Source organism: Punctularia strigosozonata, assembly GCF_000264995.1.
Source record: "Punctularia strigosozonata HHB-11173 SS5 unplaced genomic scaffold PUNSTscaffold_10, whole genome shotgun sequence".
In the NCBI taxonomy this organism is placed as follows: Eukaryota; Fungi; Basidiomycota; class Agaricomycetes; order Corticiales; family Punctulariaceae; genus Punctularia; species Punctularia strigosozonata.
Window position 1 is genome coordinate 343,894 of NW_006767442.1, and position 24,254 is coordinate 368,147.

Below are 24,254 nucleotides of genomic sequence, written 5' to 3' on the forward strand. Positions count from 1 at the left end.
AGGAAAGAGAGTTCAGGTTGTATGTATACACCAAGAGGAGGCACACGCGTACCGATCATGCCCGGAAAGTGCGAGAATGGCGCTGAAGAGGCTGCGCACGCGTTGAATTTGGGGATTAGAGCCCTGAAATGGCGCGAGCCGGAGCCGGCTGGCTGAGAGATTTGGTGTGTTAAGGTAAATTGTGTGCTGTATAGGGAAAGAAGCGTGGCGGAGTGGCAGGAGCGGCGCAGGAGACAAAGAGAAAGTCGTAGGATCATGTTTGACCGGACGTGATTGCGTGCACATGATTCCCACGACGGGACCGTTGATCTGTTGAGGAAAGAGAGTTCAGGTTGTATGTATACACCAAGAGGAGGCACACGCGTACCGATCATGCCCGGAAAGTGCGAGAATGGCGCTGGAGAGGCTGCGCGCGTTGAATTTGGGGATTAGAGCTCTGCAATGACGCAAGCCGGAGCCGGCTGGCTGAGAGATTCGGCGTGTTGAGGTAAACTGTGTGCTTTATCGAGACAGATGCGCGACGGAATGGCGGGAGCGGCACGGGAAGAAACAAGTAGAGCTGTAGGATTGTATTTGACCGGACGTATTCGCGTGCGCATGATACGCACGCCAGATCTGTTAAGGAAAGAGGATTCAGAGTGTATGTATAATTCACGAGCAGGCGTACGCGTATCGAGCAATCAGAGTAGTGCGATCATGTAATGACGGGATGCATTCGCGTGCGCATACAGGTGGGGTAACACGTATACCGGAAATGCCGCTTCTGGAGATAGAGACATTCGAACCGTATGTGTAACTCATGAGCAGCAGGGGTACTTGCATGGGAATCATGTATGACCAGCCCATCAACGAGTTTTTGCCGCACGTATGACATCGAACGCCGCCAGGGGTGTCGTAAAGCCCACTGTATGACGGGCCGCAAGCTATATCGTGGCCATGACCATGGAGCCTACAGCCGTTTTCAAAAATCATGAGCGCGGCACCAGAAACGAGACGCGCGTCGTGAACGACCCCAAAGCTGGGTTTGCCGCCAGCACATCGTGTCCGACGACGAACTCTACGATGATGTGACCCAGGACAGCATTGAAACGCTCAGAATACGCGTGAGGAGCTCTAAGGATGATTCTTGAGAGTGGTAAACATGATATTCAAAGAGATTAACGAGCAATTTCCCAGTAGCAGGCAAGGACAGTGTCAGCGATTGTAAACTGTGATTATGGACGCTACGTCCAGCAAACCTGGACACAGTCCAGCCTCTGTATGATCAAATACATGTCCCAGAAGTCTGCTGATGTTTTCTACAACGAGATGTTTGGGAACTCATCATCGACTCGTCGGGGAGCATTGGGTAAGACCCTTATATTAGGGTTACTGCCAGCAGCAGCATGGCACACAGGGGCAGCCATTGTACAAGGGTACTGCACCAAATCAAGGTGTAACCCGCTATCAAGGAGATCCCATAGGCGAGTGGAAGTTGACAGAATGGGTGAAAGACAATCCGCCGGGAGCATCAGGTTGAGGGAACCAGAAACCCCCAGAGACATTGCACATCGTATCTCGAGCTCAAGATCGGGCTAACCTTCGGCTCTCCTATGCTCGGGCACTCCTCAGACAACAACAGCGATACGATCCCGTCGAGATGCTTGAGCTGGCTGACCTCCTGAGCTCGCCGGCTCGCTGATCTGGCGGTGACCCCACTTTAGGGTCGTTCACGACGCGCGTCTCGTTTCTGGTGCCGCGCTCATGATTTTTGAAAACGGCTGTAGCACTGTGTGAATGCATGTATGACTGGATACGCGCGTGCATGACGACGGGAACGACGCGTGGAGGTCCATGTATCACGATCAGGTGTATGGTAGAGTTTGCCGTTGATTGTTTGTATGACGGGCTGAGGGCACACTATGTGCATCGTCGCCGTGAGTATGACCCAGACATCATCTCGTATCAGCTTGACATGTATGTATGATCTGGATTTCGGTGACATGCTCCTGCGTGTGATTGTGAACCGGTATTTATGATCTCCACAATGGTGTCGCTCCTTATGTATGCCGTTCAAACGATGTTTGCCCATCTTATCAAACGCAACTAGTCACTACGGCTGGTTCCATGCGAACGTGTCTTCTCATCGAGCAAGGAGACGTGTACATCACGCCGGAGTCGACTGTCTCCGAAGACCATTGAGATGTTGCAGGTTCTCAAGTTCATTTACCGACATTCAAGCCTCAACTTTACATCGCAGCTCCTTGCAAACACTTGTGACTACGAGATTGAAGGGCCTGTGACCGCATACGCCGTCCAGGAGCTCAGGGAATCAGGTAAAATGGATGAATTGGCCGATCTCCTGCAGAACGCAGCAGACTCGGAATAATTAACAATGTACACTGCCATGTATATACTACTTGCACCCATTTTGCTGCCTATGCCGTCCAGATACATGTACGTGCACCGAGTCGTAGACACGCTGCCGCCTAGCGCGTCAAAGCCCAGACATGGCTACTGGGCTTAGCTCAACGCCGGCCCACGTCACTGAGCCTGAACAGAGCCGTGGCTCTGGCCCAGCTCGGCTTGGCTCTTGGGAAACACTACCTCCCACAGCCATCGCAGATCTAACTTCCCATGTAACCATGACGAGCGGCCATAGAGAACTCACGATCACGCGTACCACGACTTCCGCTTTTCGAACAGAAGAATCAGAACGCGTTTGGTTCAACTTGTCAGTCTCCCCTCAGCTATGCTGCCATGAAGGGCACGGACTATCCCTTGGACGTGCAAATAGGTCAGGATATACAGGGTGAGCAACTTAGACTGAGATACAATCCTTTGAGACACACCTTCGGGGTAGATGTACGTTTAGAGTCTCAAGATGCCCAGAAGCTCGCAGATATCATCCCGAACCTGCCAATCAACAATGTAGGGACCTCTATGCCGGGGCGAGACGCTCGGAATCTGCTGGACCAGATACAACTGGTGCGTGGTCGTCGAGGGTTCATCTGTTACACATGTCATTCAAACATGACCGTCAGGCCCTCGATCGAGATATACGAGGTGCCGACCTGCGCCGCAGGGCTACGCAGATGCTAGTCAAGTTGTGCTGTCAATGGAACATGTTGCCCCCCTCCCTCTTCGTCCGCCGCGCGCGACGGATAGGCAGCGATCCGGTCTCTTGCGGCGGGTTCGCCGACATCTTCAAAGGAACCCTTGGGTCCCGGCTAGTTGCGCTTAAGCGCATCCGCATCCACGCTACCCAGACGGCGGAGCAGAAACGCAAGATTCATACTGTGAGCGCCAGATGGCATTGTCTGCCAATCGTATCTGATTGCTCGATAGTCTCTGTGTCGTGAAGCCATCCCATGGCGTCAACTCCGGCACCCGAATGTTCTTCCATTCCTAGGCATCGATTGTGAAACTGCAGCGCCCCATTGGATATGCCTTGTCTCGCCATGGGTGCGGTATGGCGACATTATGCATTACATAGAGACGCGCCAGTTAGTGTTCGACGACGTACACAGATTAGTGAGTGTCCTTCGGGGCGGTATGTTTGAAAATCTTAATAATATGCACGTATCCAGATGTTAGAGGTCGCTAGCGGTTTACAGTACCTGCACTCACAGCACCTGGTACACGGAGACCTTCGCGGGGTGCGTGAACATGACTACTCGTAGACCCAGCGTACATTGACCTGCCTCATGCCGAATAGGCAAATATCCTCATCGACGAGAATCATCACGCTCTCCTGGCTGACTTTGGTTTGATCTCTTGGACGATGGCCACCGGTACGGCTGGGACGACTGATGGCCATGGGGCGTATCGTTGGATGGCCCCTGAGCTGCTCCGACCCCCTAGGGCTGGACATCCTTTTCAGCGTACCCCTGCCAGCGACATGTACGCGTTCGCGTGTACCTTCGTTGAGGTAAGACCCGCTGCAGGTTATCAGATGACAACTTGTTCCTCAATGGCATCTTGCTCTTAGGTTTGTACCCGACAACCGCCTTACTGGCACATCACCCACGATGTTACAGTCGCGTCGCTCATCATCAACGGAGAGCGTATCGCACGTCCATCTGCGAACTTCATGTGGACCGGAGATGATTTTTCCGACGAACTCTGGCATATACTTGAAAGTTGTCTTTCTGAACCGCCACTACGGCCCAGTGCCGCCGACGTCGTCCGCTTCATGCAAGCTTGCAGTGCAAATACATCCGTCTCGGCCGAAGTCTCGGTTTCGGGGACCACGAAGGATCTCCGTGCACAACTTGAACTATTACGTTCCTACTTGGCTAAGCACTCCGATCCAGGTAGACATAATGCTTTTTCCCGTGCGAACCACTGCCTCATTTATGGTGTTAGCGAAGCTGTTCCTACGCTCCAACGCATCCAAGCAACGTCTCCAGAACCTAAGCGTGAAGCAGGTCAGTCGTGGCGGCAACCGCCTTGACGGTGATATTAACCCTATGCTAGTTCCACGACATGACTGCCGACATTTGCGACGAGCTTTCAAGGCGCAAAGCTTACGGTAACACAGAAGGCATGTATCAATCATTGGTCTCACGCTCCCCACTCGTACCACGCTATCTTCAGTCATATTCATGGGAAAACGTTAATAAAATGCTAACTACCAGTGTAGCACGATCTTTCCTGCCTTCACAGAAGGATTTCAAGCGCGAGCGCAATATAGCGCGTCAGAACCTTGCGAGCTGCCCTATAGACCAATTTGAGACTCTCGTTTGCGATATTCGCCACGAGCTTCTGCGCAGGCATCCAGAACTACAGATCGCTGTGAGTACCTTCACGATGGCATATGCAGTGCCTTATTCGTACTAATGCATATCGTTTGAAGTTAGGTACATCGCACGTACTGCCTCATGAGTCTGAGAACGTTCGTGAATCTCCGCCACTCGCTATTAAGCGAAATACCATGCATCGCCACCAACCTGCCTTAGAAACTCTTCCCCTACTCACACGATCTAGTACCGTCCGTGGCTTTGGTCGAGATCCGGAGGCTGCAGGACACCATCCCAATTCCATCGACCAGAGCACACGCAGACGAAATAGCCAACCGGAACCCGTCTCGCATTCGCCATCGGAATATTTTCCCAAGCAACTATTACACTTTCTCCCTCAAATCGTGTATTCGAGGAGCAACGCTGGGACGCCTACGCCATCGGAACCCGGTTCCGACACGGAACGGTTTGACGACATTACGGTATCGGAAGCAGATGCGAACCGAAAGATCAACGAATGCATTCAACTAGTCTTCGGCCTTCGCAACGTCAGGAAAGCCGAGGTTTTCTTCAGGCGCCTCCCTACAATACACCACAGCCGATTGGTGGAGCAGCTGGTCTTCAGAGCGATACAGTCGAAGCAGGTCGACGCTCAGCTTGTCGCGGACATTTTTAGTCAACTCTTCCGGACCAAAGGATGTACACCCGCGGCTTTCGAAGAGGGATTCCGCTCCATAGCGACCATGCTCGATGATATTGCTCTTGACGCGCCGGACGCATTCCACATGATGGCCAATATGATGAAGGGATCGGGCATGGATGCCGAGCGTTGTTCGCGGGTCGCCGAGAACTCCTTGGACAAGAATAGGTTGCTGCGTTTGCTGGTGGAATCAGCGCCGCTTCCCTTCAAGATTGTGCTCATGTCTCATGCGAGCGACGGCGACGGTCTTTAGGCCGTGCGTACATACACCCCCTTGCCACACGCAACTGACTACTGTACACCATATTAAGTAATGACAACTACTGAGGAATGCATAATCTACCGTATCGTATCATGTTAACCAGCCGAAGAATGTATTGCTCGCTGCAATGTGACAACAGGGACATTTGCTACAAAGTCTTCGCACCAGTATTCGCACCAAATGAGGGAGCAACGATTGGATGTCTGTGGCCAATTCCTGTTAACAGTTGAAATCGCATACCAAAACTCACGAAGATAGCATAATTCTCAGCACAGTAGGCCTCTCCCAATTGGCGAGGCCCGTAACATATGTATCAGCGCTGAATGCCTTGATCATATAAACGGAGGTTGCAGCCATCTGCAACAATATCAGGTGAGTGAATAGAATTGCGGAGTATGCACGCACCTCCAGAGCGGTCAGAACGGCGCTGAGGCCATTTATTAGATGTGCCCGAGATATGCAACCGATAGCTTCGACATGTAAGACATTTGCCACCAGTCGGATCTGAAAGGTGCGCGCGCGTTCAATCATGAGGTAGTAAGATACGAGGCGAATCACTCACGAAGTGATACTGGATGAGGGGTAACATGATTGCCGCACAGATCGTCAGATACTGTTTGTATATCCGGCCGTGCCGTGACTCGAAATGCACGGACTGGCACTTGGTAAGAATTCTGTCAAATAAGAAGCTATATAGTCTTCGTCAGTGCTTGAAAGTAAGCTGAAGGTGATGTCACCAGCCTTGCTATGGGTAAATATACCTGTCCCATAAGCGTGTTGAATGCGTGAGCAGACTCCCAATGGAGCTGCTCGTCGAGTAATCCGGAAACCATATCAACTATATGGTGGCATCAGCTTTGAGTGCTTCATTCCACTTGAACCCTGGAGACTGACTAGAGGAAGACACGAGGAACGCTGCTAGCAGGTACTTTATCCCCCGTGCGTCTCGCGATCCAGAATTCAAGGAAAGCCGTTCCTGCGTAGTTTAGTGATAAGTGCCTGGCACACGCAGTTGGATATCATACTCACCCCGTTCGTCAATGGCGCATACTGTGATAGAAGAGCCCTGTTCAGGCGTCGATCGCTTATGAGCTCATATCGCCACTGGAAGGGAAATGTTTTCTTACAAGAAAGCGCATATGGCTCCAATCTGACACAATTGAACATATGAAGGCTGCGTGCGCGGTGTAACCATGGGCTCACCTCGACGACGATAACAGTGCCGTCTATAAAAGCGTATCGTCGCAGACCGGACCATAGAGCAACCGCGCGGAAACCAATGGTGATAGGAAGCCACAAAATACGAAGTCTGAGATAGAAATAGATATGTTTGTTAACGCAACGCTACCGTATGAAGATGGATTTACATTGGACGCTGTTCCTCGGGCACGTTGTAGTTTCTGTAAGCTGTATTATGTCGTGTATTCACGATAGCGAGACATTTGCGTACAAGCAATGGCGTCTTGCCAGATAAGCGAATGCCATTATATCCTTCAGAAGAGTGAATCACGCCGCTCGAACAGAAACGCGGACCAATCTTACCAACACCAAGGACGTGCTAACGATCAACCATCCCGCACGAAACAAGCCCCCCTGTAAACCGGGAAGAGCTGACAGGAACGGATAATGGAGTTCCTCAGGGCAAGCTGCAATGTCGGTCATGGTGGTCTGTAGCTGAAAGGAGCGGGTATAATAGGCCGCATTGTTACCTCATCATGTTGCGGAACCTAAACTGCGTTCTTTACACAGTAGTCTGGCTACCAGGTCCGTGATTGACGGAGCATTGAACCTGAATTCGTTCGCAGGTCTTTAAGCACGCTGCGATAGATCGAGCTTTATGGCACAATGTGAGGCGGTGCTGCGTTAGATGCCGTACATACTGCGAGCATTCTCCCGACCCTCTCCCATTACCCTGTCCACGTCCCATCCCTTGTCGGCTCCTCCGGCTACGTCCGCCACAAACTCTGCAGTCCAAGGAAGCATACCAGTATGACATAGAGGGAATTTGCCCCTCATACCGGTCAAGGATGGCGACTTGTAGATGTTACCAGGCACCATGAATGGAGCGTCTGTTTCAAGTACGATTCGAAGCTTCGACGATTCGGACGCGGCGAGGTTGCGGATGACGGCGGACGTATTCAAATTCGTGGAGTATGTGATCACGCCTATTTTGGCATCAACACTGCGTCAGGCTAGAGGTTGTGAGGGTAATGTACCAGTGATACCAACATATAAATTTGGGAAATGGTCCAATAGCCTTTGTGCGAACTCAGGTGAGTCCGTAAAGCAATGAATATGAATCTGGTTTGGCATATATGAGTAGGCTCCCTTAGGCGAAGAGAACCTACTAACCTTGTGATCTTTGGGGGCTTCTTCCTTGAGGATCCGCTCGGTATCTTCTTCCGCTTCACGAGTGTGGATGGTGAGAGGTTTGCCAAGGCGGATGGCATGTCTCAACTGACGCCGGAAAACATTTTGCTGAATTTCCCGAGGCGAATTGTCGTAATGATAATCTAGTCCAATTTCCCCCCAGCCCACGCATCGTGGGTGGTTCATGGCCTCTAATCTGATGACTGTCAGGACCCTTCTAAGGGTATGAGTTCATGAGTGCGCATACATGTCACGTTCCACGTCGTCATTATAGTTCTTCGCTTCATGGCTGGCAGTTTATGAGGTGGGAGACGGGGGGTGGAATGGATGACTCACGGGTGAACGCCTGAATGCATATCAATTCTATTGAGGTGCATGATCCCAGGTGGAAGGTACTGCTTACCCATAACGAACCAGTATTCCGTCCCATTCCAGTTCTTCTGCCTGTCCTCAGGGGTCAACGCAGAGTCCGCAATCTCCTTCCAGATCCGCTCCACAGGAGCCTCGCAGTACACGTCTACGATGGCCTCGACGTTGTGCCCTCGGTACATTTCTTTCGCGAATTCGTAGATCGAGCCGGACAACAGCCTGCCATCCTTATACTTCGCCTGGTAGAAACTATAAAATCCGAGCTGAGTTTCTGAGTTGTGCGAGGAGCATTGCTGAGTCTACCTGAACGTAGACACGAGGTGCGTATGGGTGTCAACTACCGGAGCCTTACTAGAAGGATGCCCAACAAGTAAAAGGTGTTCCTCCGACGGGGTTGAGTTCTTCTTCTTGCCCATTGTGCGAGAGCTGTTCTTCAAGTGGGATGCCGATTTGCTGAATTTCCTGGAAGCTATAGCGATTCGGGATTGGTTATATACGATAAGCTGAGGGTATATCCGGAGACGCGTCCATCTATGTATCATCCTATCACTATGAAGCGAGTCATGCTGGTAGTCATGAGCAATTGCAAGACTCAGGGCAGTTCGACGCGAATCCCGACGACATCGGGGACCAATTTCCTCGCTCTGGTCATGACGATATCGCGAACACACGAGGCATGCGTATCCTCTCTTGCTCACATTCGTATGGATAGGCGTGGACATGCAACCTCACCAGGAAACTCCGACAGCGAATGATTCCAGAGCACTTACCGCCGGTGATTGTTCGCTTTCCTACCATCCGTACACAGGAGACCGGTGAATCTGAAATCTCAACAGATTTGACGCACAACGATGCCAAGATTCTTTCTGAACTCATTCACGAGCTGTCATTTGAGGGTGAATGTTGTCTGACAGTTGACGAAGCGAAGCTGCTCCTGGACAAGATACAGCGAGTGCGTGATGCCCACATTGAACGGTTACGTCTGAAGTTGAACTGTGCAGGCTCTGGACGAAGGCTCATCGACACCAGACTTCCATAGAAGGGCGATACAAATGTTGATCAAGCTTTCGTCTGATTGGAACGTCTTCCCGCCCTCCCTGTTTATCAGCGCGGCCCGGCGTGTCGGCGATGAGCCAGTGTTCATGGGTGGCTTCGCAGACATCTTCAAAGGATACGTGGGGAGCATGCCGGTTGCGCTGAAGCGCATGAGGGTGCACGCTGTGTCGGCACGACAGAGAAATGGTATACACACCGTACGGGCTGTGTTCGGGTGTAGCGCTTGACTTTGCTCATGCATCTTGCAGGCCTTATGTCGAGAAGCTCTTCCATGGCGTCAATTGAAACATCCCAATATCCTGCCTTTCCTCGGTATCGATTCGGAAACGTCTTCGCCTTGGCTATGCCTTGTGGCACCCTGGGTGCGACACGGCAACCTCAACAGCTACGTTGAAGCCCACGATTCTCCTCTGCAAGAGGTTCATAGGTTGGTAAGTGTTCGTAGTATGAAAGGGAGCAAATAGCACGACTGACATAGCTTAATCTAGCTTCTCGAAGTTGCGCGGGGCTTACTATACCTTCATTCGGAGTACCTTGTGCATGGCGACCTCCGTGGGGTGCGTAACTTAGTCTTCACCTGCAACATAGGGTGATCAACTGATCAACACCTAAATAGGCGAACATTCTTGTGGACGATGGATATCACGCCTTGTTGGCGGACTTCGGACTCATCGGGTGGACCAAGGCCACAGACGCCGGGGGACATACATATGGACGCGGCTCGTATCGCTGGATGGCTCCGGAGTTACTCGATCCTTACAGCGACGGGAATAGCGCCTTTGCACGAACGGCTGCAAGTGACGTTTACGCATTCGCATGCACGTTTCTGGAAGCGTATACTCGAAAACCACCTTTTTCGCATATAGCAACCGAAATGGGAGTCGTCGCTCGCGTCATGTCGGGTGAAAGGCTAGGCCGACCTACCGATGTTACCCATGGATCTGGCGATACCTTGCCTGATGACACTTGGCGGATGCTTGAAGCCTGTTCGTCACCGAGTGCTGAATTGAGGCCCTCTACAGCAGAGGTCGTTCGATTGATGGAGCTCCCGCCCATCGAAGTTGTTCCCAATGATGATGAACGGTCGTCGCGTGTAGGTGTTCTCCGATTACTCCGTTCATGTACATGTTTCAACTCTAATCCTTCTCCTAATTAGCCCTTTACCAGTGAAACGGTCGATCACGAATGCTCAGCTCGACCACAATTTGTCAGAGTACGGAGCCAATTGTCAGAGGCCAGAATAGATGCACGTCTGGACCTCCAGACACTTGTTCTACCCATCACCGTCCTGCTAGCAGACGGTACGCACTCTCTTCGGCTTGCCGCCGATGTTACTCACACGACTTATAGAGGACGAGGCGCACCTAGACACCTTGTCCCGGTTCCTTCAAGATTTGCGCATCAAGCATGAGACGGTGCGAGACGGCGCAAACGCTGTGCGCAGATGGACCGCTGGAGGCATTGACCTCATTCTGGTATGCCGTTATTCAATCGATATATTCTTTGACTGACAGTAGTGCGTACGCGTCAAGATGGCCAACAATTTGTCCGTTATGACCGGTTTCACGGCGACAAGAGAGATACGGCGGCTTGAACAGTCCTTGTCCGTACCGCGCTTGCGTTACATGGAGGGAAGGATATCGGTAATAGTTGGTCGACCCACCGTTATCATCGTTGCGATGATCGCGCCGTCCGGCCAGGCCGAGCAAGTCGAGGCCCTTGCCGCGGGATGCAACGATTTTCTCTATAAGCCCGTCGACCTGACTTGGCTCAGACAGAAGGTCATCGAATGGGGCTCCATGAAAGCCCTGGAGAAGTGGGTGGAGGGGCGCGCGGATCGTTCTGCCTCCTCTTCCCCTGACCACGAAATCCCTGTCTCTCCACCTTCTGTTACGAGGAAAGATGCACCCCCCGTTGCCACTGGCTCCCGGTCTCGCCAACCAGTATACTCTGGAAGAGCGGATAAGTTCCGGATAGAAGATGTATCTCAGTTATCAGGGTCAGAGGCAGGATTCATTCGCTCTCTCCGCGCAGGATCTGGGTACGTCTCAGGATCGCGTGGGGTACAGTCGACTCCCCTTCGGGAAGGTGAGGATGCCGGCGACTCTGGAGAACCTTTTGCACCCGAAGCGTCTCCACAAACCGGCGTCGTCGTCGCTCATCCTGACGGAAGACCGCTAGGGATCATGTTCCATCCAAGGCCCAGAAAAACGGACGCCTGAGGAACCTGTACGAGCCTCATTGCACCGCGACCGCCGTTTACACGATGGCTCTTCCGAACTCAATTCCGCTCGTGTAGGAGTGCGGACCATGCATGTGGATCCGTCAATCGTCGGCGCAACAGCCGCTCGCTGTTGAATGGAAGAGCGCGCATCGAGGGCTACGGATGTGCGGATCGATACCCAGATGCATTAGGGACCAGGCGGGTCGTATGCATAACCGACCACGCGCACTGCAGCGGTGCGATAGGATGTGATCTGGTACAGTGGACACTTTGATCTCGGTTTGCACAGCGGATGCTCTAGATCTTTGACGGCGTTACTACCTTGCGTTCGCTGCGGAGCTATGTAGAAGGACTGAATTCTTTTCATGTTTGCGATATCGGTGTACCGCCTATATACGCGTACGAGATCACTGCCCCAACACCACTGCTCCGACGAACATCCTAAATGACACCACCACCAAACCTAATTGCCACAATCAGGCGCTCGCGCTCGCTATCGGTAGAGATCTATGTAGCGAGATAACACCAACATTACATCTACCGAACGAGGGCGGCTAGTCCACATGCGCCTCTCGATCCATCGCGCCTGGACTTGGATCTTTATACACTTGCCTTGGCTACCGTCCCTGCCAGCCGCAGCCATCATCACGCGAACTCTCGGGATATTTCACTCGCTGTTTCGGGTCATCGCTCCGGGTCAGCTACCTCCACCGCGTGCCGATGCGCACGTTCCGGGCCCGATCTCATCCCTCCCGTCTGCATGGCTTTGGCTTGGCTTTGACAGTCTCTATGAAAACTTGACGTTTAACGTTGATCTCATTATGGTCATGGTAAGTAAGTAGATCTTTTTCACTTCCGACCGTCGAGCCGTCCATTGCGGCTCGGCATCAACGACGTTTCATTCATATGCGCGCGCCGCACCCATCGTGACTCACTGTGAGGCATGAGCGCTCCGTGTTGGGCGCCTCGCCCATGCGCAACTTGAGAGAGCCGGACCCAGACCCTTCTCCGACCGTGGAGTCGGCGGAATATGTATCCGCCTTTCCGACGCTGGCGGGGCGGGGCATCACGAGTCTGGCGCTTGCTCCTCATCCTTTCGTGCCTCTTTCAGGTCTCAAGAGGCGGGACCGTGCTCGTGTACCTGGAGATAGATGGCGTCAGAAAGTCACTGATAGGCGTCAATAGAGCGGCTGGGGCAGTTCGTGTATCGCCATTGAATCGCGTACAGCCAACGATTGCTGTACTACATTGGCTGTACGGATCGAACGATCTGAAAAGAGGCTGAGCTTAAGCGAACGTACAGGTATGTCATCCGCATACATACGCAAACTCCACCCTGATTGCATGCTGATGTAAAAAGCAAAACTAAGCGAGGCTTTTAACCAAGCTGGTGCCTACCCTGCGTAAATGCGTAGAGCTCTGAGATCTGACTTTGTGTGAGCCATCAGCAGACTGAATGTACGGATCCGGATCGATCGCGGGCGTAGGACCTTGGCTATTGCCACGTTTGGTCCCTAGTGCGGCGGCGAGTACGGTGCGCTACATTTTTCCAGAACGAGACTCCCGACGGTACGGTACTGCATCGGTTAGCGACGTAGATGCTTACTAGTAGTGCCCGCGCAGTCCGAGCAGTACGAAACGCTTTTGCAATGTGCGTGCGCGCGTAAACGCTGAACGCGGCAGAGGAGGGGATTGGTCACGGCGCCTGACTACGAAGCAGATTAGGTTTGCTTCTCGAAATAGCTCCATGCAGGCCACTATCACAGGAAGCGCACTGGCAGCGATCCCTTCGTTGCCCTCCTGGCACCGAGCTGGCTGGATGTTAGGAGTGTCTGCACTCGCACTTCTCTTCCGCACCGCGCTATACCGATGGGGTTGTGCAAGGGCACGATCGCGGTGGACGGTCGGTGGTCCCGACGCACGCGGCGCGCTGACACACGCCGGATAAGGCAATTCGCGGTTCTGATGGCGGTGGGGAGAGCACCGCCACCAGCCGTTGATGGGACCCCCTCGTGGGCCGCGGGAATCTGGATCGGAAAAGGGGATCGCGCCGGGTGTCGCTTAGTGCGCTGGCTACTTTATCCCCTCCCGGGCCTGTCAAGAGAGATGCGAGCGAGTGCGTGGAGATAACCGAGCCCCCGTCCTCCTCCCTGTCAGCGTCCCTGCTCACGACCCGCCACGACCCAGCGCCCAACGCCCGACGTTCTCATCGCCGCACCCGTACTCGGCGCACCGCGGCCTCGTCGACCCTTTCCATCTCTTCCTGACGACCGCCCTCAGTTCGTCGAGCTTCTGCTGCGAGACCGTATCTCGAGATGTCTTCTCCCTCTCAGGCCCCCAACATCGCGCAGATCATCCTACCCCCGGGATTCACCTTGCCAGAGTATGAGAAGCTGCAGGGACAGTTGGGTACGTCCTCCTGGTCGTCGTGTCCAGATAGCGAGCCTGAACGGCCATCCCTGCCAGTCACCATAGGAATCGTGACCGCCGTCGCGTTCGCCCTCGTCTGCTGGGACTAGTACGTCTGCTTCTACCGGTACCACACAACTTCCCATTGACCATCGTCGCAGTGTCGTACTCCTACGAGATGAGCTCAAGCTGTATGTCACCAACACCCGCGCCATATGGCGGACACCGGCAACGCTCGCCTTCATCGTCCTCCGTTACTCCGCCTTCCTCGCCACCCTTCCTTCCCTTTTCTTCACCTCCATCCAGTCTCAACACTGTCAGACCGCCGTGATCGCCTCCCAGGTCGGTGCTGTCCTCGTCGTCGCCGCCTCGGGCGTCATCTTCTCCAACCGGGTGGTCGCCATCTGGGGCAACAGCAAGTTTATCATCGCCGTCACCGTCGTGGCATGGTTAGGACTCATAGGCTGCTGGGTATGCATCTCTCCTATAATTCCAGCCTTCCCTCCCACTCACGCACCGTTCATCCGGCAGATATCCGTCGCGACGCAGTACAACGCCATCACCGGCCCCACGACGCCCTTCGCCTCCAACTGCCAAATGCAGCCCATCGTCTCCTGGGCGCCGATCTCCTATGCGTCCTCGGTCGTGTTCGACATCATCGTCCTCGCCCTCACCGTCTTCAAGCTCCGCGCGAACGGGCTAGAAAAGTCGGCCGTTTCCCGCCAGATCTTCCGGGACAACCTCGCCTACTTCGTCGTCACCGCCGCGACGAACATCGTCGTGCTCTCCATCCAGGCCCTCGGCGAGTCCTTTTCGATGATCAAGCCGACCGCGGTCCCGTTCTCGACCGTCATCACCGTCGCCATGTCCGAGCGCGTCTACCTCAACCTCAAGCTCCTCCGCACCCGCGAGGAGCGCGGGCGGCACACCACCCTCGGCTCCTCCGCGCCGACGTACATGTACTCCGTGCCCGGCTCGGGCGCACCGGAGACGCTCAAACGGAGCGCCGTGCCGCAGACGTGGGGCGTCACCCCCGGCTGGAGTGCCGGCCAGATCGAGGAAGGCCCGCGCTACTCCGAGGCCGGCACGACCGAGGTCGAGGGCTGGGAGATGCAAAACAGGGACGCCAAGCCCTGGGAGCTGTACAACCGAGAGGCGAAGATGTGATGAAGGACTTTTTCGTCGATCCTCTCGTTTAGTCGCGCGCTGGCTGCTTGCTTGGATTCACGCTCCGGATGCTTTCCTACTATACTCTACATTCCCTCCCCGGCCGCGAACTGAGCGCCGTATATCTGGATACGCTGCCGCGGTTTATACCAGCCGTTCTCTCCCACCAGTATGTGTAACTAGGCTTTTTACTTATTGTTTTTCCACCATCCCCATATACTGTCCTTTACGAGTACAACGCGCATGGGGACCGACCGCACACATGAAACGAATTTGGCCCCGGATCTGTGATACATCGACCGCCGATTTGATGTCATGACCGATACGAATGAACCTGAACGGCCTGAAGAGGACGAATCAGCGACCGGTTGTTGGGCTCCACGCTGATCATATCAAATGACGTCCCTCGTCTCGTCTTCTTTGCATCGTATATAGACACCGAACATGAGCGTCAAGTGGGTTACCCTCGGGCCCCGCCTGTTGCGAAAACGCGGGGCGGGACAACGCAAGCGGCATGCTACCTGCCGCCTGATTGATACTAAGGTCTGGGGCACGGCGGAGGTATAGCTACTTCGTTCAGCTGATCATATCAGGCAACCCGGCCTACCAGGGAAGGCGCGAAGCCGTGGTTGGCTTGTTCGGCACGGTGATCGTGGCAAGTAGTGTTTGTGAGTTGGACGAAGCCCTGTGACACCGCTGCGCTTCCGCAGGACACGGGCATATGAGGGACGACGACTCAAGGAACAACCGGTCTGCATTGATGCAACCAGGACCGTAATTCAAGGGCAACGGGGAAGCAGCGACGAGTCTGTGCTCAAGCCTCAAGGCGTCATGCACAGAATCGATAAAACCATTAACGCTCATCTTCTCGATGTTGGACGATTGAACAGGGATCGGCAGCGCGACTGAACGCATCCCGCGTGCATGCACGCGCAACGCAGGAACGCCGTCGTACCGAACGGAAGCATCCCCTTCCCGAATACGAAATCTGGATTCGGTGGTCGGCCCCGGCGCCGTGATCGACGGATCCCTTGCACGCGGCGTTACAGGCTTTCCCTAACGTACTGTACGAGGACGGCTGGGGAATGGTCGGATGAAGAGAGTGTACTTGCAGGTGGTAAAAGTTCTCCGCAGTAGGCAAAGATGTCCGCGGGGAGCCCCGCCAAAACATGCAGTGCATAGTCAACGTCCCGCTCCACTTTGCCCGTGCTGCAAATACACTCTAATACAAGCGAGCAATTTCCCGCTTTCGCCGTTTCTCGCGGATTGACAAGCGCTTACTGATATGTCACTGCCTGTATTAACGTATGACTAAGCGAAAGCCTTAACGCCCGGCGATGGCGGATGCAGAACGCGGAAAACGGAGCTTACGCAGTACGGCCCTCACGAGAGGGATTCCGGGGTTGCGACTTGTGAAAAGGCTCTGCGACGAACCGTGTCGCGGGCAGGTTGTCAAGCGACATGTAATGATTTTTTCTGTCGACGACCACGGCTGGATGTCATGCGGCGATGAAATACCACGGAGCATTGACGATGTTTCATTACGAATGTGTAATACGGTAGCGATGATACATGACATCCTACAAGCAAAACCTGGCATCACATAGGCATAGATGCAAATGTAAATTCACAACATAAAAGTACACGCACTCACAATAGCCACCGCGGCCCTACCGAAGCGCCTCGGCGACGGCCACCCGCTCCCTGAGGTCCTTCACCTCCTCCACGAGCTTGAACGTCCGCACGCCTTCCTCCCGCCTGAGGTCGCAGCACAGCGTCACCACGGCGTCCACGTTCTTCCACGCGTCCAATCTGTCGCGCAGATCGTCGGGCCCCATCACGTCCGGACACGAAAGGGGCAGCTCGTGGTGCCACTCCCAAGTGAAGCCGGACATAATCCCGCATGTTTTTGGGCCGCTGCCACGTTCTGTGGAATCGACGGCGGTGGCGGCGGTGGGTGGCGGCGTGACGAGCGTGGAGAGGAAGCGAGCAACAGCGTGCGAGTCGACGATGGGAGATACCCCGAAGCCGAGGGCATCGAGGCTTGGGCCGAATGTTGGCCAGGACTCGTCGTCGTCGAGCGAGTACGGCGGTGGCGGGGTAGGTAGCTCTTCCAACCTCGTCGCATCGACGTAGAGGTGGAGGTGCTCGAGCTTGGGGCAGTGACGAGCGAACGGCAAAAGCGCCGCAAGCGTGAGCGTCGGGCGCTCCAAATAAAACGGCTCCGAGTTAAGCAGGCAGCTCGTCAACTGACTGCCGAACCCCTTCGCGAGCTCTTCGACGTCGTCGAGACTGAGGCGAATGGGCAAGTCGTGTGTGAGTTCGAAGTGGCAGAGGCGCGCGCAGGCGAAGAGCGGGCGGAGGGTGTCGACGGTGATGCGGTTGTTGAGCAGGTTTGGGGTGTACAGCGTAAGCAGATCGACAACGTCGTCTTCGGGCCGTTCCCGTGGGCGCAGTTCCATGTAGAGGTGAGCGAGGGAGGGCATTGCGTTGGGTAAGGCAGCGAAAAAATCATGTAAGGGATCGGGGCCCTCAATGTCGAGAGCTTGGATGTACAGATCCGTCACCTCGCGTGGGGAGAATGGGTTGGAGAGGAGTTTGGTGATGTCGCTTAATGACACCGCAAGAGAAAAGTCCACGAGGGAGGCGAAGGCGTCTTCTTCCAGCGCAGGGGAGAATGGGCTGCAATCGGAGGCATCCCCGTAACCTTGTTCCGGAAAGTGTTCGAATTGCAACACCTTGAGGTACGGGAGGCGGGAGAGCTCCGACACGACGCGGGAGCTCACCCAATAGATAGGTAAAACGACCTTTTCGAGCCTACGTAGCTTTGACAGGAGTTCGATGAAATCTTCTTCAATAATTGACAGGGGGAAGTAACTGAACACGGAAACGTTGAGTGATAGCAAGTTCGGCATTCGCGTTCCAATGTTCTGGAAGAATAATCCGTATGGGACAGACCCCAGGTCTTCTTCTTCGAAAGCTGGGTTACGGAGTTTCATGTTGAGGTGCTTGATGTTGGGCTGCATGAGCGTGACGAAGTCCCGTAGGTGTGCTGTCCTCTTGGCAGCGAGAGATAGTCGGTTCAAGGAGGGAAATATGTTGAGGGAAGTGCGTGTTCGCGCGATGTCATCCCAAGCATTCGAGGAGAGAGTCGCTCGGCGATGAGAGCCAGTCCCCCCGGTGCATACTGCCAAAGAGCGGACCCGGGAGGCATAGCGATGAAATCTTGCCCAGTCAGACGGAGTTGGTGTACGATAGAATTCCTGGGTATGCCATTGGACGATGAGCGATGGCAGAACTGCTGAAAAAGGTGTATACGCACTAAAGCCAAAGACCCTGGCTCGGGCCCCGTTTTCAACGGGGCAAGATTCGAGAACAGTGCTAGGGGATCATCTACATCGTGCCAAAGCAGGTCGAGGGCGACTTCAGACCACTGCTTGTTGACGAGCAGGCAAGCGCAGATGTTGGGTCGTTCAAGGTAATCGAATATGGACGTTAGGAGCTCTGGGACGCACAAGGCGCGAGAGACGGCAGCCCATCGCATGATGGCAGAGAGAAGCGACAGCACAACTTGAATAACAATATGATGATAAGTTCACAAGATGAATATAAGTCAAGATTGTAGCGCCGGAGTAGATAAAGGCCTGTTTACAGTGGAACCGAACAAAGCCGTTCTCCGCCAGAGTCGATAGTAATCACGTGACCGTGGCGTTGACCGTTACACCGCCACAGTCCCTGGCTTCTCCGGCGGAAATTCGTCTTGGCCAGCTGCAGCGTCCGCTACAATCCGTATCTCGCATAGAGGGTGGTCTGCACGCAAGATATGGACTGAATGCTAACAAGTGCTCGGGAATCTTTTCAGATCAGGCTTTTATCGACGTTACGAACCTCGTTCGGAAAAACCTACAGAACCACGATCATCCCCAGATTAGATAACCAAAACCGGGCTTCAATAGACCGAGTCAGTAAATTTGTGGCAGCTCCCTTTACTCCTACCATGGCTCCCCTCACTCACCCCTCCATCGTAGGTAAGATAAAACTTGACTGGCATCCAGACATGAACGGCACTGATGCACCGAAGACGGCTGGTTCAGGGAGATCTCGTCTCAATGGCCGGGCCAGGCGATGACCCTCAAGGTTCGCAAGATCCTGCACGTCGAAAAGTCCCTTTACCAGGACGTACTCGTATTTGAGTCTGAGACGTACGGAAACGTTCTCGTCCTGGACGGTGTTATTCAGTGCACAGAACGTGATGAGTTCTCGTATGTCACCCCCATAATTCGCTCCGCATTCATTGCTCACGCCGTTCACTCCAGGTACCAGGAGATGATCACCCACATTCCCCTCGCAAGCCATCCTAACCCCAAGAAGGTGCTCGTCATCGGCGGTGGCGATGGCGGTGTCGTCCGTGAGGTTCTCAAGCACGAATCCGTGGACGAAGTCGTTCTATGCGACATCGACGAGACAGTCGTTCGCGTATCGAAGCAGTTCCTCCCGCATATGTCATCCCTCCTCTCGAACCCACGCGTCCGCGTGTTCATTGGCGACGGCTTCAAGTTCCTCCAAGAGAACACCTCCACTTACGACGCGATCATCACCGACTCGTCGGACCCCGTCGGCCCCGCCGAGGCGCTCTTCGAAAAGCCTTACTTCCAGCTTTTGCACGACGCGCTCGCTCCGGGCGGCCACATTTCAACCCAGGGGGAGTGCCTCTGGCTGCATCTCCCGCTGATCAAAGACCTCAACAAGATGACCCAGGGCCTGTTCCCCGTGGCTGAGTACGCGTTCACCACGATTCCGACCTACCCATCTGGCCAGATTGGCTTCGTTATCTGCTCCAAGGAAGCCGGGCGCGACCTTAAGACTCCTGTCCGCAAGGTAGAAGGAACCCGGTATTACAACGACGCCGTCCACCGCGCCGCGTTCGTCCTGCCGGAGTTCGGCCGCGCGATGCTGGAGGAGGGCGAGGATAAGGCGCCCAAGTTCGGACGGGCCGCGTTGGAGGCTGCTGCTGCCGGTAAGCCCAAGAAGAAGATCTTGCTCCTTGGCAGCGGCTTCGTCGCGGCTCCGTGCGCGGAATACCTTGCCCGGGATCCTTCGAATGAGCTCACTGTCGCGTGCCGCACGCTCAGCGCAGCCCAAGCGCTTTGCGATCCTCTGCCCGCTGGCTCGTCCACTCCCCGCTCTCTCGACGTTTCCGACACCGCCGCACTCGAGGAGGCTGTCGCTGCTCACGACGTTGTCATCTCGCTCATTCCTTACACCTTCCATGCTGCCGTGATCGAGGCCGCTATCAAGGGCAAAACACATGTCGTCACGACGAGCTACGTTAGCCCTGCCATGCGCGCCTTGGACGCCCGGGCGAAGGAGGCGGGTATCGTAGTCATGAACGAGGTTGGCCTTGACCCGGGTATCGACCATCTTTACGCGGTCAAGACCATCGGAGAGGTTCACGCGAAGGGTGGCAAGGTATGATCAGGAACTTCCCGTTATTCCTCATCATTCACTGATGGCTTGGCCAGGTCAAGCACTTCTACTCGTACTGCGGGGGCCTCCCCGCCCCCGAAGCCGCCAACAACCCCCTTGGCTATAAATTCTCCTGGTCTCCGCGGGGCGTCCTGCTTGCCCTGCTCAACAACGCCGCCTTCATCTCGAATTCGCAGAAGGTTACCATCTCCGGCAAAGAGCTCATGGCGGAGGCCAAGCCATACTACATCTCTCCGCCCTACGCGTTCGTTGCGTACCCCAACCGCGACTCGACGTCCTTCCGCGAATTCTACAACATCCCGGAGGCTGAGACATGCGTACGCGGCACGCTGCGGTACCAAGGCTTCCCCGAGTTCATCGCGGCGCTCGTGAAACTCGGCTGGCTCGACGAGGAGAAGAAGGACTGGCTGAACGAGAACCTCACTTGGGCGGAGGTGATGCAGAAGACCACCGGCGCGGCGGACGCGCAGGAGGCAACGCTCGTGGCGAAAATCAAGGAGCTGTGCTCGTTCCCGTCCGAGAGCGAGACGTCGCGCATCATCTCGGGCCTCCGCTGGATCGGTATGCTGTCGGCCGAGAAGATTAAACCCCGCGCAGGCACGCTCCTCGACACGCTGTGCGCACAGCTCGAGAAGCTCATGGCGTACGCTCCGGGCGAGCGTGACTTCATCATGCTCCAGCATAAGTTCATCGTTGAGTGGGCGGACGGGAAGGAGGACACGCTGACGTCCACCCTTGAGCTCTGCGGTTCCCCGAAGGGACATTCCGCAATGGCTCTTACCGTCGGCTTGCCCTGCGGCATTGCCACGCAGTTCGTGCTTGACGGTGTTTACAAGACCCCGGGCGTGCACGCTCCTTACACCAAGGAGATTTGCGACCCTCTCCGCGAGAAGATCGAGAGCGAGGGTTTGGGCATGGTTGAGCGGGTGCTCTGATTTTGTGTAACAACCAAAATGGCCAAGCGACGCGGAGCGTGATTATATCCTGCTTAGACGCTCGTGGCAACATGTATTGTAACTCTATATCCCACTCCCGGATGCCATGATCGGCATACTGTAGACGCATACCCTATTGTTACCCACGCCAGCAAGGGCCCAGGCGCTGGATGTCAGACATGCTTGTCTGGAACTGCGTACTTATGGTGCGCTCGCTTTCCTGTCCGCCTCTCCGTTGAACGCCATCATGGCTTTCCGGCCTGCGCCTTCACCAGACGATTCATTCCCAACGGAGACGTCCAAACTTCAGGCTGAGACGGAGGACATTCTGATCAAGCACCTCCCAACAGGGTCATCCAGCCCTCCCGTCTTGCAGCGCAATAGTCATTTGCAATTCCTCGTCCGCAACCTCGTTCAAGGATTCCCGGCTCCGTATACAAGCCAAGATGCAAGCCAACCCTGGCTGATGTATTGGACACTGCAAGGCTTCAGCACCCTTCAGGTCGCGCTCGATCCGGCCAACAAGCAGAAGTGCGTCGACGGAGTGATCCCGCGATGCAAATGGCGCGACTAACGTGCATACTAGAGTGATCGACACGGTCATGGCGTGGCAGCACCCCGACGGAGGCTTTGGAGGAGGTCCAGGTCAAGCCGCTCATTTACTACCGACATATGCGGCTGTATGCGCGCTTGCGATCGCTGGACGTCCTGGGCCTGGAGGAGGGTGGGATCAGATCAACCGGTGAGCATTCTGCGTATCGGGCTTAGATGAATCGCTGACCGGATTGCAGGAAGAAGATGTACGATTTCTTCATGTCGCTGAAACAACCAGACGGATCGTTCCTTGTCGCGCACCACGCAGAAGTCGATGTCCGGTGAGTAAACGATGAATTCTTAAGACGAGCGATGTCTGATTCACCCTCCAGGGGGATCTATTGCCTTCTCGTGGTTGCCCAACTCCTCGATCTCCTCACTCCCGAACTCGTTGCCGGCACCGCATCCTTCGTCGCATCGTGCCAGACGTACGAAGGCGGTTTCTCATCGGCTTCGCAACCATTCTACTCCAATACCTCACCATCCACACTTCTGCAATCACCAAGACCTCCGCTCGGTGAGGCTCATGGTGGGTATACCTTCTGCGCACTAGCCGCATGGACGATGCTTCAACCCTTCTCGAAGTTGGCGCCAGAGCCGAAGCCAAAGGTGGACATCAAGACGCTCGTGCGGTGGCTTACGCACATGCAAGGCAGCGAAGCGGAGCTTGGCGGGTTCAAGGGAAGGACAAACAAATTGGTGGACGGGTGCTACTCGTGGTGGGTAGGCGGCGCTTTCGGGCTGTTGGAAGCTTTGGGCGTTGGACAACCACACGAACATCACAAACCTTCAGAAGATGACGATGAGCAAGAGAACTGGGACGACGTTGATGGTGAGGGAGTTCCGTCATCACTGGCCTTGTCGAAGGTTCAATGAGGCATCCAGATTCTTTGTATAATCGGAAGGCATTACAAGAATACATCTTGTACGCCGGCCAGCATCCCGCAGGAGGATTGCGGGACAAGCCTCCGAAGTGCGTCTTTTGCCCGCGATCCCCAGCCCCTCCTAAACTATATTGCATAGGCAGTCTGACGCGTATCATACTCTCTCGTGCCTTGCTGGTTTGTCTTCGGCCCAGCATCGGATGGTTGTCTCTCAGGAACGGCGAGAGCAGCTGATCAGCGCGTGGACGCCATCTAGCGGAGGTACTGTCACGGTTCTTTGTTCCATTCGGTCAGGGTTGACCGAGCGGATGATACAGCGAGCTCGTTGCCTGATGGAATTCGCAAGGCCGTGTTCTTGGACGCCCTCTCCTGGGCTGAAGAAGAAGGCGGTTCGAAAGTCGTCGGTGGTGGTGTCAATCGCGTCGTGAGCATGTATTGTACTCTCTTGGGATTTCCAGCTGATACAGCTGCCGTTAGAACGCAACGCATCCCATATACAATCTGACGATGACCCATACGGAAGGGATCATGTCACACTTCTACGCACAACAGATTCCGCCACGGATAAAGAAGGCTTAACGACGATCTACGGTCCTTGAAGTCTTGAGGATTGCCAGGCAAGCCCGGCTTTTTCCCCCAGTCAGCGTGACACAACGCCACTACGTCATTGAAGAGAGCTACTCGATCGCTGCTGTACTCGCGAGAAGTATGTACCAGATTGTATATCGTGTCCACTCTGTAGGCAGCATTTACTTGCGAATTCCTACTGGAGACCACGCTCCGCATTCCTTCGATATTGCCATCGGATATATTCGCGTCGCGCTGTCTCATTCTACAGCGTTACCTCTTGTGCACACAGAAATCGTCTGTTGATTCCATCACTTACCTATAGCTGGAGCACCGTTGTACTAACCCATCGGGTGGCCCTCAATACTCCCTATACTTACCTTCAACATGCTTTCCTTGCTGAGTTCAGACGGCCATGTGTCTCTCGGCGGAGCACAGCCCGGGCTTGGACAACCGTTTCCTTCCGCACCTACATATGTTGTTCCGGCGCAGCCTTGGCGGAAGCACCC

At 54.7% G+C, this 24,254-nt stretch overlaps 8 protein-coding genes across 8 annotated transcripts; 6 read left to right on the forward strand and 2 right to left on the reverse strand.

Moving 5' to 3' along the window:
* Window positions 1-2,101: 2,101 nt before the first annotated feature.
* PUNSTDRAFT_72132 (uncharacterized protein) lies at window positions 2,102-2,368 on the forward strand (the record flags this gene model as incomplete). The annotated part of the gene is made up of 1 exon (XM_007385893.1): window positions 2,102-2,368. A coding segment is annotated over one exon (267 nt), but the record flags the coding sequence as incomplete, so codon positions are not given.
* A 535-nt stretch (window positions 2,369-2,903) lies between these two features.
* PUNSTDRAFT_105486 (kinase-like protein) lies at window positions 2,904-4,435 on the forward strand (the record flags this gene model as incomplete). The annotated part of the gene is made up of 6 exons (XM_007385894.1): window positions 2,904-2,967; window positions 3,024-3,278; window positions 3,328-3,513; window positions 3,570-3,638; window positions 3,698-3,910; window positions 3,971-4,435. Exons 1-6 carry the CDS (start codon window positions 2,923-2,925, stop codon window positions 4,433-4,435), a joined length of 1,233 nt encoding a protein of 410 aa, XP_007385956.1. The 5' UTR covers window positions 2,904-2,922.
* A 3,111-nt stretch (window positions 4,436-7,546) lies between these two features.
* PUNSTDRAFT_105488 (hydrolase) lies at window positions 7,547-8,930 on the reverse strand (the record flags this gene model as incomplete). The annotated part of the gene is made up of 7 exons (XM_007385895.1): window positions 8,726-8,930; window positions 8,457-8,671; window positions 8,390-8,399; window positions 8,301-8,342; window positions 8,036-8,249; window positions 7,900-7,984; window positions 7,547-7,848 (listed from the first exon to the last, which is right to left on the reverse strand). Exons 1-7 carry the CDS (start codon window positions 8,836-8,838, stop codon window positions 7,547-7,549), a joined length of 981 nt encoding a protein of 326 aa, XP_007385957.1. The 5' UTR covers window positions 8,839-8,930.
* Window positions 8,931-9,300: 370 nt separating this feature from the next.
* On the forward strand, window positions 9,301-12,117 carry PUNSTDRAFT_105493 (kinase-like protein). The gene is made up of 8 exons (XM_007385896.1): window positions 9,301-9,374; window positions 9,424-9,675; window positions 9,727-9,909; window positions 9,967-10,035; window positions 10,095-10,571; window positions 10,635-10,782; window positions 10,838-10,953; window positions 11,011-12,117. Exons 2-8 carry the CDS (start codon window positions 9,475-9,477, stop codon window positions 11,698-11,700), a joined length of 1,884 nt encoding a protein of 627 aa, XP_007385958.1. The 5' UTR covers window positions 9,301-9,374; window positions 9,424-9,474; the 3' UTR covers window positions 11,701-12,117.
* Window positions 12,118-13,535: 1,418 nt separating this feature from the next.
* Window positions 13,536-15,560, forward strand: PUNSTDRAFT_145066 (uncharacterized protein). Its single transcript, XM_007385897.1, has 4 exons — window positions 13,536-14,111; window positions 14,169-14,220; window positions 14,273-14,582; window positions 14,643-15,560. Exons 1-4 carry the CDS (start codon window positions 14,018-14,020, stop codon window positions 15,276-15,278), a joined length of 1,092 nt encoding a protein of 363 aa, XP_007385959.1. The 5' UTR covers window positions 13,536-14,017; the 3' UTR covers window positions 15,279-15,560.
* Window positions 15,561-16,814: 1,254 nt separating this feature from the next.
* On the reverse strand, window positions 16,815-18,822 carry PUNSTDRAFT_127250 (uncharacterized protein; the record flags this gene model as incomplete). The annotated part of the gene is made up of 2 exons (XM_007385898.1): window positions 16,815-18,541; window positions 18,601-18,822. 2 exons carry the CDS (start codon window positions 18,820-18,822, stop codon window positions 16,949-16,951), a joined length of 1,815 nt encoding a protein of 604 aa, XP_007385960.1. The 3' UTR covers window positions 16,815-16,948.
* Window positions 18,823-19,275: 453 nt separating this feature from the next.
* PUNSTDRAFT_145068 (saccharopine dehydrogenase) lies at window positions 19,276-21,838 on the forward strand (the record flags this gene model as incomplete). The annotated part of the gene is made up of 4 exons (XM_007385899.1): window positions 19,276-19,306; window positions 19,360-19,540; window positions 19,595-20,747; window positions 20,801-21,838. 4 exons carry the CDS (start codon window positions 19,276-19,278, stop codon window positions 21,698-21,700), a joined length of 2,265 nt encoding a protein of 754 aa, XP_007385961.1. The 3' UTR covers window positions 21,701-21,838.
* Window positions 21,839-21,947: 109 nt separating this feature from the next.
* Window positions 21,948-24,107, forward strand: PUNSTDRAFT_121677 (terpenoid cyclases/Protein prenyltransferase; the record flags this gene model as incomplete). The annotated part of the gene is made up of 8 exons (XM_007385900.1): window positions 21,948-22,231; window positions 22,287-22,442; window positions 22,492-22,575; window positions 22,627-23,126; window positions 23,180-23,267; window positions 23,318-23,439; window positions 23,496-23,602; window positions 23,656-24,107. 8 exons carry the CDS (start codon window positions 21,948-21,950, stop codon window positions 23,755-23,757), a joined length of 1,443 nt encoding a protein of 480 aa, XP_007385962.1. The 3' UTR covers window positions 23,758-24,107.
* Window positions 24,108-24,254: the final 147 nt, after the last annotated feature.

Bases quoted from the DNA above. Each gene is read 5' to 3' on its own strand.
- PUNSTDRAFT_145066 (XM_007385897.1), top strand. From the start codon at position 14,018: ATGTCTTCTCCCTCTCAGGCCCCCAACATCGCGCAGATCATCCTACCC. The intron at 14,112-14,168 runs GTACGTCCTCCT...CATCCCTGCCAG, and splicing joins GAAGCTGCAGGGACAGTTGG to TCACCATAGGAATCGTGACC. The intron at 14,221-14,272 runs GTACGTCTGCTT...CCATCGTCGCAG, and splicing joins GCCCTCGTCTGCTGGGACTA to TGTCGTACTCCTACGAGATG.
- PUNSTDRAFT_105493 (XM_007385896.1), top strand. From the start codon at position 9,475: ATGTTGATCAAGCTTTCGTCTGATTGGAACGTCTTCCCGCCCTCCCTG. The intron at 10,036-10,094 runs GTGCGTAACTTA...ACACCTAAATAG, and splicing joins TGCATGGCGACCTCCGTGGG to GCGAACATTCTTGTGGACGA. The intron at 10,572-10,634 runs GTAGGTGTTCTC...TCTCCTAATTAG, and splicing joins ATGATGAACGGTCGTCGCGT to CCCTTTACCAGTGAAACGGT.